General features: G+C 47.4%; 8 protein-coding genes across 8 annotated transcripts; 3 read left to right on the top strand and 5 right to left on the bottom strand. All coding sequences in view use genetic code 12, as the record gives it.

The window, feature by feature from the left end:
• Nucleotides 1-128: 128 nt before the first annotated feature.
• On the top strand, nucleotides 129-776 carry PSN45_001416 (uncharacterized protein; the record flags this gene model as incomplete). The annotated part of the gene is made up of 2 exons (XM_006689943.2): nucleotides 129-168; nucleotides 298-776. The coding sequence occupies 2 exons, from the start codon at nucleotides 129-131 to the stop codon at nucleotides 774-776; spliced, it is 519 nt and encodes a 172-aa protein (XP_006690006.1).
• A 385-nt stretch (nucleotides 777-1,161) lies between these two features.
• PSN45_001415 (uncharacterized protein) lies at nucleotides 1,162-2,472 on the bottom strand (the record flags this gene model as incomplete). Its single annotated transcript, XM_066157655.1, has 1 exon — nucleotides 1,162-2,472. One exon carries the CDS (start codon nucleotides 2,470-2,472, stop codon nucleotides 1,162-1,164), a length of 1,311 nt encoding a protein of 436 aa, XP_066013752.1.
• A 1,211-nt stretch (nucleotides 2,473-3,683) lies between these two features.
• Nucleotides 3,684-3,998, bottom strand: PSN45_001414 (uncharacterized protein; the record flags this gene model as incomplete). Its single annotated transcript, XM_066157654.1, has 1 exon — nucleotides 3,684-3,998. The coding sequence occupies one exon, from the start codon at nucleotides 3,996-3,998 to the stop codon at nucleotides 3,684-3,686; it is 315 nt and encodes a 104-aa protein (XP_066013751.1).
• A 69-nt stretch (nucleotides 3,999-4,067) lies between these two features.
• Nucleotides 4,068-4,694, top strand: spc24 (putative kinetochore protein spc24; the record flags this gene model as incomplete). Its single annotated transcript, XM_006689948.2, has 1 exon — nucleotides 4,068-4,694. The coding sequence occupies one exon, from the start codon at nucleotides 4,068-4,070 to the stop codon at nucleotides 4,692-4,694; it is 627 nt and encodes a 208-aa protein (XP_006690011.1).
• Nucleotides 4,695-4,870: 176 nt separating this feature from the next.
• On the bottom strand, nucleotides 4,871-5,212 carry PSN45_001412 (mitochondrial 54S ribosomal protein mL60; the record flags this gene model as incomplete). Its single annotated transcript, XM_006689949.1, has 1 exon — nucleotides 4,871-5,212. One exon carries the CDS (start codon nucleotides 5,210-5,212, stop codon nucleotides 4,871-4,873), a length of 342 nt encoding a protein of 113 aa, XP_006690012.1.
• Nucleotides 5,213-5,609: 397 nt separating this feature from the next.
• PSN45_001411 (uncharacterized protein) lies at nucleotides 5,610-5,987 on the bottom strand (the record flags this gene model as incomplete). The annotated part of the gene is made up of 1 exon (XM_006689950.2): nucleotides 5,610-5,987. One exon carries the CDS (start codon nucleotides 5,985-5,987, stop codon nucleotides 5,610-5,612), a length of 378 nt encoding a protein of 125 aa, XP_006690013.1.
• A 2,413-nt stretch (nucleotides 5,988-8,400) lies between these two features.
• On the bottom strand, nucleotides 8,401-8,856 carry PSN45_001410 (uncharacterized protein; the record flags this gene model as incomplete). Its single annotated transcript, XM_006689952.2, has 1 exon — nucleotides 8,401-8,856. One exon carries the CDS (start codon nucleotides 8,854-8,856, stop codon nucleotides 8,401-8,403), a length of 456 nt encoding a protein of 151 aa, XP_006690015.1.
• Nucleotides 8,857-10,111: 1,255 nt separating this feature from the next.
• On the top strand, nucleotides 10,112-12,898 carry MSB2 (multicopy suppressor of a budding defect; the record flags this gene model as incomplete). The annotated part of the gene is made up of 1 exon (XM_066157653.1): nucleotides 10,112-12,898. One exon carries the CDS (start codon nucleotides 10,112-10,114, stop codon nucleotides 12,896-12,898), a length of 2,787 nt encoding a protein of 928 aa, XP_066013750.1.
• Between the last annotated feature and the right edge of the window lie 42 nt (nucleotides 12,899-12,940).

Raw genomic sequence — 12,940 nt, 5'->3', positions numbered from 1 at the left:
GACCCAATTCCGACGGATTCTCCGGGAGGTTTTGGGGCGTAATTGAAATGCTTCTTATTGGATAGTTGGCCGCGCACTTGGGGGAAAAAAAACGGATAGAAATTGTACTTCAAAACTCACTCTAAAGAATGTTGTTAACTCGTGTCGGATTAGGATTAGGATTAAAGAGTACGTTTTTCACACCATTATGATGAGCCAATCCAGCAGAAGCGATGGAGCTGTTTTTCACACCCGAAAACCCGTCCAGTCTCGCACCTGATGCTGCTCCTCGTTGGCCAATCAATACTAACAACACAGGATCCACTCAAGTTTTGAGATACTCCCCAGCATTTGCCAGATATGTGTCAACTATCAAAGCCAGCCACGACGAAGAGCAAGCAATTTTGGTCCAACAAAGAAAAAACAGACCAGGATCCCCACACTTGGAGATTTACCAACCTCAGCTCACATGGGTGTTGTCATCATTCCACAGAATTACCGGTGTGTTGATGGCATTCGGGTTCTACGGATTGACGTGTGGCTATGCTGCCTCCAGTGTCTTGGGATATCCGCTTGACGTGAACAGTTTGATTGCTGCTTTTGGCAGTTTACCATTAGTGGTGAAGATTGGTGCCAAAGCAGGAATGGCATTCCCATTTGTGTTCCACTCTTTCAACGGGTTGAGACACTTGTTGTGGGACAGTGGAAGAGAGTTGACTGTCAAGGGGGTGTATAGGACCGGGTACGTTGTGTTGGCGTTGACCGGGGTGTTGGGAACATACTTTACTTTTATGTAGGCATATATGAAATACACTATTTATTCGATTGAAGAGGAATATTTAGATAGTCGTTCATGGTTATTTATACACCATTCATCATTATTGTCTACCTCATCATTATCGTCTATTCTTATACACCTCATTCATTATCGTCTATACACCACTCATCATTCTCGTTTATAAACTACTCATCATTCTCTTTATATACCACTTATCATTATCGTCTATACACCTCATCATTATCATATATACACCTCATCATTATCATATATACACCTCATCATTATCATATATACACCTCATCATTATCATATATACACCTCATCATTATCATATATACACCTCATCATTATCCTTATACACCTCATTCATTATCATCTATTATACACCCGCAATTCATTATTCATCTATACGTACTGTCAGAGTACTTCTTATCAGTATCCAAGCAGAAACACGTGGACTTGCTACAAATGGCACACGCCTTGGTGGCCGAAACGTCGTTGAAGTCGTTGATGATCAACTTGTCAAAAAGGTTGTTCTCGGTGAGCAAGTTGGACCCGAAATTGTTCAAACCGTTAAACAGCTCGGGAACAGGCCCAGGGTCTGGTGGCGGCATGGAGGTGCTCTTGAGCTTTTTATTGCCCTTGTTGCGCTTCAGCTGAGTCTGCTTGAAGCTGGCACGAAGCTTCAAGTACTTTTGGATCTGGTCGTTGATCGAGATTTTCTCATCGGCCTGGTAGTTTTTCGTCACCCGATGGATGAGACTAGACGACTTGAGCGAGTAGCTAAGGAAGCGCTCCAAGTCAGTAAAGTCATTGACCATCTCCAAGTCCTGGTAATTCAGCATACTGCTGGTGGTGGCCGAGGCGATTTTCTGCGCGAGCGGCCGGGTGGCAGACGGGGCTCCGCTGGCGGTCGCGGTCGCGGTCGCGGTACCCGTGCCGCGGGTGCCGGTCTTGTCGCCCGAGCTCTGGTTGAGCTGGTTAAGCGTATCCAGAGATATGTACCCGTTTTTAATAAAGTCGAGCTGCTTGATCTGGTTGTTGATGACCTCGATATAGTTGTTGATTAGCTCTTGTTCCTTAAGTTTCGTGAGGTAGTCAACCTTGAGTTTGGCAAGTTCGGGATGCTCAGGCACCGGCTCAGGCACCGACAGATCCGATGCCTGCGTGTCCGTGCTGGTGGTGGAGGCGGCCATGGCAGTGGCCGCCGGTTTTCGTAGCGTCTCTGCCGCTGTCACAATCGACGGCTTATCACGCATATTCATCTCTTTAACTCCACGATGTATATCTTTAATACCGGACCGCTTGGGGTCGTCATCATCCACGTTGACAGGCTTTCTACCTGGCCGTGGCCGCGGAGGTAGCACCCATTTTTTGCTGAGGCCTATTTCGTTTTTGAGCTTGATAGACGAGGTGGGTTTTATGGTTGGGTTGAATTTGGTTTCCAACCGGCTGGAAGGTTTGGGCAACACGGCGATGGGCACGGGCTTGGGCTTCTTGGACGGACGTAGGGGGGCGGCGGCGGTGGCGGCCTTGGCCACTGGTGCTGGCTGGATTTTGGGGTATTTGTGTGGAGGCGGTGGTGGTTTAGCACCGGGTGTCAGGGAGGACGGATGGGTTGTTGGGGAGGCGGGCGCTAGGGCCACCGGCGGTGGCGGCTCGGTACTGGCTCCCGTGGGCATGGGGGCAAGTTTGGGGTTGTTGGTGTTCATTGGCACGAGTGTTGAGTGTATGGGTCAGAACTTGAGAACAGACCCGTACTTTGAAGAGAAAAAACCTTTAATAAAATAATGCGGAAGCATAGGGACACGATTGTGAGCGCACACCACGCAAGGAAAAACATGAAAAGTATGTTTGGTGGTGGTGGGGGTGATATTGGAAGAATCTGACTAGTTAGTTGAGAAGGTGTGGCGGTAGAGGTGGAGGTGGTGCTTTTGTTGGATGGAAAAGAGTGGATTTAGTGGCAGATCGATGGAGTTTGGGGTCCAATTGTTGTGCCTTTTCTCCCGCATTCCACAGCCAATATCCGGGGATGTGAGACATGGTTCTAGAGATGCCATAATTGTGAAAAAAACGGGATTTAGGGTGTTTTGAGGGTCTGAACCCGATTCCCAGATGACCCAACCTGGTGGTTTGACTTTGGTACCGTTTTTTCACCATTTGACCATGGGTTTGACAGGGTCAAACGGGTGAGGTACGTGTCCTGCATACAGCTCCTGGCCTAGCCCGCACCATTTTCCTCGCTGGCAGCGTAAACAAACTACCTAACACCGATGAGCAGACTTAGTAACCTGTCAAGCTTCAAACAGAGCCAGCTTAGTCACTTGAATAGTCAGCTCATGCAGCTCCAGTCTAATCTCCAGGACTTTGATGAGTTGATCGATACGACGTGTTACCAGTTCAAGTCGATTCAGAATCTTGGGATTAGCCATGGGTCGTTGTTTATGGCGTGTCACCGGGTGTTTGACAAGGACAACTTTACGAATGATAACGAGAGTGGGGAGGAATAGGAGCACGAGGGTGGTATGCTTCTGGGTGTGGATGTTGTGAATCTATGAGTGTCATGAGTTTATGAATATGTACAAACTATGAATAGTTTATGAATATGTACAAACTATGAATAGTTTATGAATATGTACAAATTATGAATCTGCTACGTCAGGGTTCCTGAGTTCCTGAGTCCCTGGTCATTGAATCCCCCGTCTCTGACTGCCTTCAAATATAGGAACATGCTTTCCAGCACTCCCAGAAAGAACAACAATTGAGTCAACGAGTTGAATGGAAATCTGGGTATTTCAACCGCGGCCTTGGTACTAATGGTACGGCGATTGGTACGGTGGGACGGTACTGCCCGCACTCGTGCCTCTCCCGTGCATCACCCTTCATATCATTATATATTCCTATTTACAGTCTAATCATATTCTCAACCCTGCTTCTTTGCATTTTTCTCCTGGATCAAAATATCTCTCTCAATGTCCAAATACTTCAACTGCTGGTATTCCTTCATGCACGCCAACTGGGCGTCGTTGAAATCCTTGCAGTGGCCCATGGCATCCCATGGATTCTGGTAACTGTTGGAACACCGTATATACACTTTTATGAGCTCATCGCACTGCTTGAATGCCTTCTTCCTCCACCTCTGAAAGATCAACTTCTCTTCCTTGGGTGTCAAAATCCACGCCGGTAACTTGGGATCACTTGGAAGGTTAAGCTTTTCGTAGTCGGTTTCTTTGGCCATGTGAGCGACTTGGTGATGATGAAAAAAAACCACCCGATTTGCGAGTGCGACTTGTTGTTTGTTTATATAATGCTTCAAGGAAATCCCGAAGAACTCATCCAAGCGTCCATAGAATCATTTGAGATTCAGCCGGACTTGCAGACCCTCGACCGTATTGACGAGAACATTGTCAAGATCCTTAACAAGCGGGCAGCACTCCTCAAACAATACGGAGATACTAATGGCGACCTTCAGGAACAAATCAGTAAGTTGCAAATAGACGTGCAAGAATTGGTGAGGACAAACAATTATCCACAAATACACGATGGGGCCAGTCCCGTCGACACCGATGTGTTCACATATATCAGCAGCAAGTTGGACGAGCTCAAAAACTTGAAAGTGTCGATATCCAAGAACTTGAGTGATTTGAATGTATTAATCAGCTCCAACAACCGGTCCAAGTTGAAATTGACCGACAGTTTGACGACTTTGAACGACAACTACCACAGTTTGATCAACAAGAATCTTGGTTCCCATAAGAACTCGAATGTGATGAAGATCAACTTGTACAAGAGTCTTGGGTTGGTGATAGAGAGTAAGGGAGAAGAGGACAATATTTTGGTGTACAATGAGAAGGAGGGAACTAGTGGGTTCTTGAAGGTGGACGAGCAGTACTCGGATTACTTTATCGGCAATTATATCTGGGACAAGTTATAGGAGAGAGGAGATAAACATATGAAAAGACATAAAAGACGTGGAAACCCCTGAAAACTGACACCCAAACTGTACACTATAACCAGGCTCCCGACGTATCATACGTCTTTCTTGTCGACAACTACAAATGGTCCATACTACTCATGATTTGATGACTTCTATTATACATATTTACAAGATTAATGGTGCATGGGGTTCTCTCTGAAAGACTTCTTGGTCCACTTGGGGACCTTAAACACCAACTTTCTATAGTCCTTGGCCTTCTTGTCAAAGGTCGTATACTTGTCCTTGGCAGACATCTCGTTCTCTTTAGGAAATTTAAACTTCAAGTAATCGACTTTTCTGTAGCTGGTAAGCCCATTATGGTCTTTGGGTAATGACTGGTAGATGGCCTCGATGTTTGCGTCCACCGTTTTCATCCGCTGTCTCAATCTGCTTTTCTGCGGACTGGACAATCTGGGAGCAGACTTCCACAAGTAACCTCCGTGGTTCGTCAACGAAGCTCTGAAAGCACCAAACATACTACTTGAGAAAATTTTCACGGTCGAGTGCGACTTTTGCAGGGGGAGTGAGAGTCACGTGATTATAGGGGTGGGACGGTGGACACCCGGAACTTCTGGGTCACCAGGAGTTCCCCTCTACCTTCAACCTGCATTGTTAACCCCACCAATGTATTGGATAATAAACCTGTATTTTCTATATATTCTAACTAAAATGGCCCTGGAACCTCATTTGCCAGATCGATGCCTCTCCACATTCGCAAATCACAAAACTGTGGTTCTTGTGCTTAAAACTACAAGTCTAGTAATTGCTTTAAATGCTTTGTATAATGCGTTATATGCTTTGCTATTAACCTATCTATAAACCCAAACCCGGAGAGTATCAAACTATCGTAAACTTCATGAACATTTCTTGTAATTATAAACAAGTGCCAGTCAACCACTTTTTGTAATTGTGAGAGGTTGACACAATGTTGTTGGCCGACTCGGAAAGAGAGTAGTTCAAGTTGATCTCGTCAATCGAGTCCAAAGGGATGTAGTAATTATCGGAAGCAGATCCGTCACTAGCCGTGTAACTATACGTGTAATCGGAATCTTGACCTTGATAGGAGTAGTTGTAGTTATAGTTGGGAGATAACAAAGGAGAAGCAATGTGATCTATCGGCACAAACGTCGAATTGATTCTTTGCGTGTTCAGTTCGTCCACTCTTTTACAAGCTTCGGAACAGTAGATGGAGTTGGTCGAACACATCTTTTCACAATTGATACAGTAGTTGTCAAAGGCAAAATCAGTCATTTTTCGGTGGTAAAACTGTGGTGTAGTGGCTGCAAACAAAAGAATATGCTTGCTAGGAGTATGAAACGTTTAAAGGAAGTTTCCAAAGTAGAACTTGAGGTATTGATACTTTGGATGAAGATTGTAAACTGATGTCTGAAAAAAAATTTGGTGATTGCCCAACCTTTTTATATTCCTTTTGAGAAGTGTGGTGCAAAACGTTTGCATACGCCATGAGTCAATTTTTAGTGAGAAAATTTTTTGCATGTTGTGTGTGTGCAGGCGCAACCCAATAATTACCGGAGTGTGGATATTTTTCAGGGTTTAGTCACTGGGGCCACTGTGGGATGAACCTGTGGTGTGTGGCGACGAGCGGTGGCGGCGTCGGGGGCAAGGACCCTGTTGTTTGCGCCATTGGGTTTTGGGAGTGCCACCACTGTGGAGTGAAATGGAGATTTGTGTTTGGGGTAAACACGGTGTGTCACAGGTCACACACAGTTGCTTGGAGAAGGTGCTAGATTGTAAAAAATTTTCTTCGGAATTACAGGTTCGCCCTGGCATGTTTCAGGTGGCGCGCCAAATTAGGAGTTGGGGTGTGGGTGTGGGTACGTGGGGAGATGAGTCGTGGCGCGGTGCCACCACCATAGGGGAACTTTTGCAGGTTGGCGCAACGAGAAGCCCTCGCGGTGGGCGTGGTACATGCCGCGCCAGTAAATTACTGCCACCTCCAGCCCCCATGTGTCCTAATTAATTACTTCTAATAATATGGTAGGCGTGGACAGGAGATATTAGTTCTGAACAAAGCCAAGGTCTGGTTGACTCATATTCTATGCCTACGATGAAGTGAGGATTTACACCTCCGGTGCACCATATCTTGGTGGTTATGACGAGATTCCTCACCGTCTGAGTCACAATATTTTACAGGTTGGGTTTTCTTGTTTTGGCCGCCAAACGCAATTTGCTAGTTTTTTTTTGGAGCCCGTTTGACGGAAATGCGCTAGTCCGAAAATTTATCAATTCCATCAACCACCACAATGGATAGAATTTGTGGTGGATTGTTTTGATCTTAGTGGTGGTGTGGGTGTGGAGAAGGTGGTGATGGGCAATTGGATTGGAAGCAACCTGTGATTGTGCCAGTGACACTGATAGCAACCACATTACTACTCGAAACCGTTGGGTACCCCGGGCGGCTTACTGAAGGGGGTGCATGCTTCTGGACTGGCGCGGGTGCGGGCGCGGCGGTAGCGGTACGGGGTGCTGGCGGTGGGTTTAGTGCGACTTCGCGGCACCTTCGCTGCAGATGCCGGCAGCTGCGGGTAGGTGGCGGCTCGGGTATCATCAATTTTACAGGTTCATCGGGAGGGGGTTGCGTGCGGCCCAGTAGAAGACTGCAGGCTCATGGCGGCACGATGCTGCGGTAGGTACCCGTTCTAGAATTAGTCCCTATTTAAAGTGTGTCTGTTTCTTCTGTTTTCGGTTATATTTAGAAGTGCGCCCACATGGCGATGAGGGTCGTGCATGCTGCCGCAGTGTCTGAATTCCCTTCACTGAGTCTAGAAGCATATCTGGAGCCGGTTCCGAATTCCCCTTCCGTGGAACCAGTTGCTATCAAGCAGTCAGGGGGAGCTTATGAGAGGATTGCTAGGGGAATATCAGGGAGCAATGTTAGGGGTAGGCCCTTCTAGACTCGTATATATCTCCCAATGCGCATGATACGGTTAGTCCCGCTTGATTTTGAGCACCTCTCTTAAAGTGAATGTCGCTCGCTCTCGTTTTCATTTGCCCTACCAGAGACTACGTGACATTGCGACATTACTTCAGTAACCGTTAATTTTAACCGTATGAACAATAGCTGCGCGCTTCTGTGTGTCGTGTGTTCCCGATCTGAGAGTTGGCATTTATGTATTACCTATACGGGAGGTGTTTGGTCTCGCTTACAGTAAGGTTGTTTAAAAATGTCCTTATTAGGGAAGGGGGATGGCATGACTTTTGCTGGGGACAGCTACCGTCAGAAGGGAAGGATGTCATGGACAACCGACTGCGGTTAGGTGTAGAAGACAGGTGTTTGTTTGGGTGAGGTATTCGTTTCATGGCTTGGGAATGCATGAACCTGAGATTTGTAAAGGTAAATGTTCTGGTGGTGCACGACCCCTGGCCTATGATTAGGGAAGGGGTATGGTGTCGTGGTGCGTACAGAAAGTGAATACTGTGAATGTGAAAATTGTGTCTTTTGCGAAATTCAGGTGTTTCGCAGAATATTCATTTAAATTACTTAGCGGTAGAGTCGTGTAAGGGTCTAGTCTTAAGTAGTGTATAGGTGAAGGAGTTTTCCAATGGTGTGTGAAGTCATTGGCAATTCAAATAGTGCTCTAAATCCTCCTGCATCAAAAGTAGTGCTTTTCCAGGAACAGTGGTCCCAGGAGTCTTGTGAGAGTCACACATCCTTATACTTGTACTGGCGTGTAGAAAGACTCAAAATACTGCCGATATTCCCGTTGAAACTGTGGAACAAGTAGAAATAATTGGCATAATTGATCACCGGAACCACAAACAACTGATTGTACCACAGTCCCACCACACATGCTAGCACCAACGCCACGTTCATATGGCTGACGATCGGCGCACACTTCATATTGAACCTATAGAAGTTGACTCCCAAACACAATACAATTGCAGCACACACCCACGGGCCGATGCCAAAAAGCTGCAACACAAGCACCAACCCAATCTCTGCCACCATCAGGGCGTTGATGAGGTTGAGGTAGTAGTTGAAGTTGGAGTTGTTGATTAGGTTGAGGTGTTCAATGAGTGACAGCTGGTCGTCGGAGTCCAACAAGGTCTGGGAGTTGACCTGCAGAAGAAGGGTTTTGTCTATGCGCTGGGGTTTCATGGGGTTGATGAGCGCGCAGACGTGAGGATGGAGAAGTGAGAAATGTGAGACTGACTGCGAAAGAGCGCGAGACTGGGAGTGCGAGGGAGGAGAAATGTGAGACTGGCTGCGAGAGACAGTGAGACTGGGACTGAGACAGTGACAGTGAGACTGAGACAGTGACAGTGCGAGAGAGCAACCATAGCAGGCATTATGGCCACAGCTTGGGTGTGTGGGATCATGCGAGACCTTGAAACCTGTGAACTGCTCCCATCGGCTCCCCTCTCTACCTCCATTCCCTACCCATTCTGCCAATTAGTAAATAAAACATTAAACTCCTTAGCCTCTTATAATCGCGTCAATGCAGGTACCCCTGCTTCTGGTAATCCACCCAATCATACAGTCCCATGCCTACTTCCAGTAATGTTTATAATCAGCTATACACCCAGGTCTGCGTCTAGTAGTATTTATAATTCTCACCTCAAACAGTTGGGCCTGTAGGCAGGAACTTGAGGGTGCGCGCACACCTCACAAATACTTCCGTAGGAGCGTCGCCCTCCAGTTCCGGGGGACGCAGGAGGTGCTCGATTTCAGATGCGGGAGCCTTTAGATCCCAATGGAACCCTACCAGATCCTCCATCAAAAGGTTGATCCGAGCACCTACACACCCATAATATGGGTCTCCTGATAAGAGGCGGTGGTTGCTAACACCAGCTTTGCCTCTCGTCAGCTACCTACAATGCGATCAATAACTTGGGGCCATTATTATCTAGTAAACAATGGTAGGGCATCTAAGAGGTTGTCATGCACACAACATCCAACCTCCCCAATTGGGGGCCAGTCCGCCACACACGCCGTGACGAAGGAAAATTTTTCGCACATCGGGGCATATGTACAGGATTTTCAACCCTCGACTAGAAGCCTCGCCTAAAACCATAGGTCGTGCGCCGGGGCCGTGGCCGCTCATTTAAAACTCCAAAATCCCTTGTTTTTTTTAACCGAATTTTTGACTACAGCGCCATATAACTGGGATCTTTAGTTTTTGGTTGATTCATCTGAACCGCCAGTTTGCATTTCTTATACCCTTCCCAGGTCGTACCTCCATCCGACTCTCGGGACCCACTTCCTTATACCCCCAAAAACGGCCTTTTGGTTCCTGTTTTTGAAACCAATAGACTAGTTTCCAGCGTCCTAGCGTTTTCCTAACTCGTTTCATACCCTTACATATCACCGTTCACCTTCGTTTTAAACTCACTTTAGTCCTTCTTTTTCCTCCATGTTGTCCAAAAAACAGCTCCTCCTCGTCCTTTTAGGATGTCAATTAGCGTCTGCTACCATCATCGATGTGACAAGTAACAGCGAAGATTTCTTCGCCAATGAAGTGAAAAGAGCCAACAATGACAATGACGATAACAATAGCGATGATAACACCAACTCGTGGACCGAGTGGTTTCTGAATCTTGGAAGTTCTGGCGATAACTCATCTGACGACAACGAGTCGTCTAATGCTGCGTCGACAGACAAAGACTCCAAAGCTGTGACGTTGTCGGCAGGGGCTGCCACCGGTACCAGCGTCAGCGATTACTTAGGGTCGCTATTTGCGTTTACAAGTAAAGATCGTACTTTTACTAGAGATTCAGCTTCGACAGCAGATGTGGATACGTATAGTGCCACTAACAGCCCCACTCCTACAACCCAGTCGGAAGATACAGTAACCCCTACCACATTGTCCATTGAAGATAGGTCGACACCCACTACGACTGAAGATACATCGACACCCACCCCGACTAAGGATACGTCGACACCCACTACGACTAAGGATACGTCGACACCCACCACGACTAAGGATACGTCGACACCCACCACGACTGAGGATACATCGACCCCCGCCGAAAAGTCCACCGAAGACACCACGAGTACTCCCACTACCACCCCTTCTACATCGACCGACACCCCTACCACTACTGCTTTGGTAGCTCCGGCTGACGCCAGTAGTGACGCAGACGTGCTGACAGCGGCAGCTTCTTCCGACCCCCAACTCACATCGACCGATATTGATGCGGTTGCTACCACTCCCAGCTCAGTTGCCTCGGACGACACTAGCACCCCCGCCATAGATTCGGCCTCCACCATAGCTCTTTCGGAATCGACCTCCAGCCCTGCCACTACTTTGAGCACTCCCATCACTTCGACAGAACCAACCACATCGACCGAACCAACCACGTCTACGACTCCTACGACTTCAACCACCCCCACGTCCACTAAGGATACCTCATCTCCCACCCCCACTGCTACATCCACTAAAGGAACCACATCCACCGCTCCCACCACCTCAGACACTCTGCTGCCTTTGGAAGAGTCCACCACAATAGATGCAGTCACGGCTCCAGCTGATTCCACCACCGAAGCTTCAACCACCGAGTCTTCCACCACTTTAGAGACCCCTTCCACAGCCGACCTCTCTGAAACAGATTCTACCACGCTGCCAGATGCTTCGACCAGCGAATCTTCAATTGACCTCGTGTCTCCAACCACTTCAGAGTTACAAACCACGTCCGATACTACATCCGGTACAACCTCCGGTACCTCGACCGGTACCTCGACTAGTACCACCTCCGATGCCACGAGCGACCTTTCTACCCCTTTGACCACCACCAGTGCTGTGTCAGGTGCCGTTGAAAGTTCTGCTTTGGAGTCGCCAGTTACTTCCGAATTGGCTTCGGAGTTGGCTACCACCTCAAATGTCATTTCTACACCATTATCGGCCACGGAGTCTGCTGCACTGACAGCTGCTTCAGACGCAGCTGTCAGTTCGGCTGCTGAAGTGAGCAGTGTACCCGTGGTGGCTTCTTCTGCGGTGGAGTCGGCTGTGACTTCTGCTGCAGAATCCGAAGCTGCTGCATCTTCTGCTGCCAAATCTGAAGCTGTTGCATCTTCTGGGGCTCAGTCCACAGATGAGATAGCAAGCTCTACTGCTGCAGCTTCTTCTGGGGCGAAAGCTTCCCATTCGGCTGCGACTGAAAGTTCGGCTGCTGCCTCCCATGCTGCAGTTTCGGCTTCAGCTTCAGCTCAAAGTACTGCCGAAGCTGCCAGTACAGTGGAAACATCTGTGGGACCAATTTCCAGTGCTGCTACGACTGCCGAAGCTTCTAAGCAACCAACCACCACCGATAACGATGACTGGTTACCATCCGACTTGATTGTGGAAGGTACCACCGACTCTCCAAGTCAAACTGATGAGGAAATCACCAGGGCAACGTCTGAACCATCGCAAACTTCAGGTTTACCACGGGCTATAACTCCAGCTGAAACTTCCAATCCTGGTAGTAACTACGAAGTTGTTTACATTGGGTTCACTTCTGCTTTGAACTATCCTTTCGTGGTGGAACACTCACTTTCTTCCGCGCAGATTTTCCAATATTTGCCGGATGTTTTGACATTCCCATTCACATCTGATGAGATCTACAACGAAGTGTCAGTGAAGAGATTAATTCCGTTCACTGCCGATGGAGTGGATTACACTATCACGGTGGCTGAAGTTTACTTCCCCACCCAATCAGTCCCAGCATTGGCCCAGTTTGTTCAGGATTCCACTTCCAAGTTATACAGAAACCCTCTGAAGACTGAGAGTACCTTGGGAGGTTTAATCGATAAGCGTATACCGCTTGTGGGATTGGACACATCTAGCTCGAGTTCAGACTCTGATGACAGTGAAGGCACTTATAACAAGGGATCCATCGATGAAGGTTCAAGCACCAAGTCTGTATCTGACAAGGGTAAAATTGTTGGATTGACGGTTGGTGGGGCTGCCGGTGCTGGGTTATACATTTCATTAATGGTGTTGTTGTTCAAGAGATTCAAAAAGAACAAGGGAATAGAATTACCACCAAGTGACAGTGAAAGCAACGTTGGTGTTGCGTCCACCGAGACACACGAGTCAGGGATTTCTGCTGTTTTCTACAGGATTTTAGAGAACAACAACAACAATAATGCCAATGGAAACATCCAGATCAGTGAACCTGTTAACGCTTCTAATTCTTTAGGTTGGAACAGCCACTCATAAAAAAGTCTATTTTTTGTGTATTTTATGTTTATTTCAATAAAC

Source organism: Yamadazyma tenuis, chromosome 2 (assembly GCF_029203305.1).
Source record: "Yamadazyma tenuis chromosome 2, complete sequence".
NCBI classification, from domain to species: Eukaryota; Fungi; Ascomycota; class Pichiomycetes; order Serinales; family Debaryomycetaceae; genus Yamadazyma; species Yamadazyma tenuis.
The sequence above is the reverse complement of the archived record's forward strand: the minus strand, read 5'-3'. Positions and strand labels throughout refer to the sequence as shown.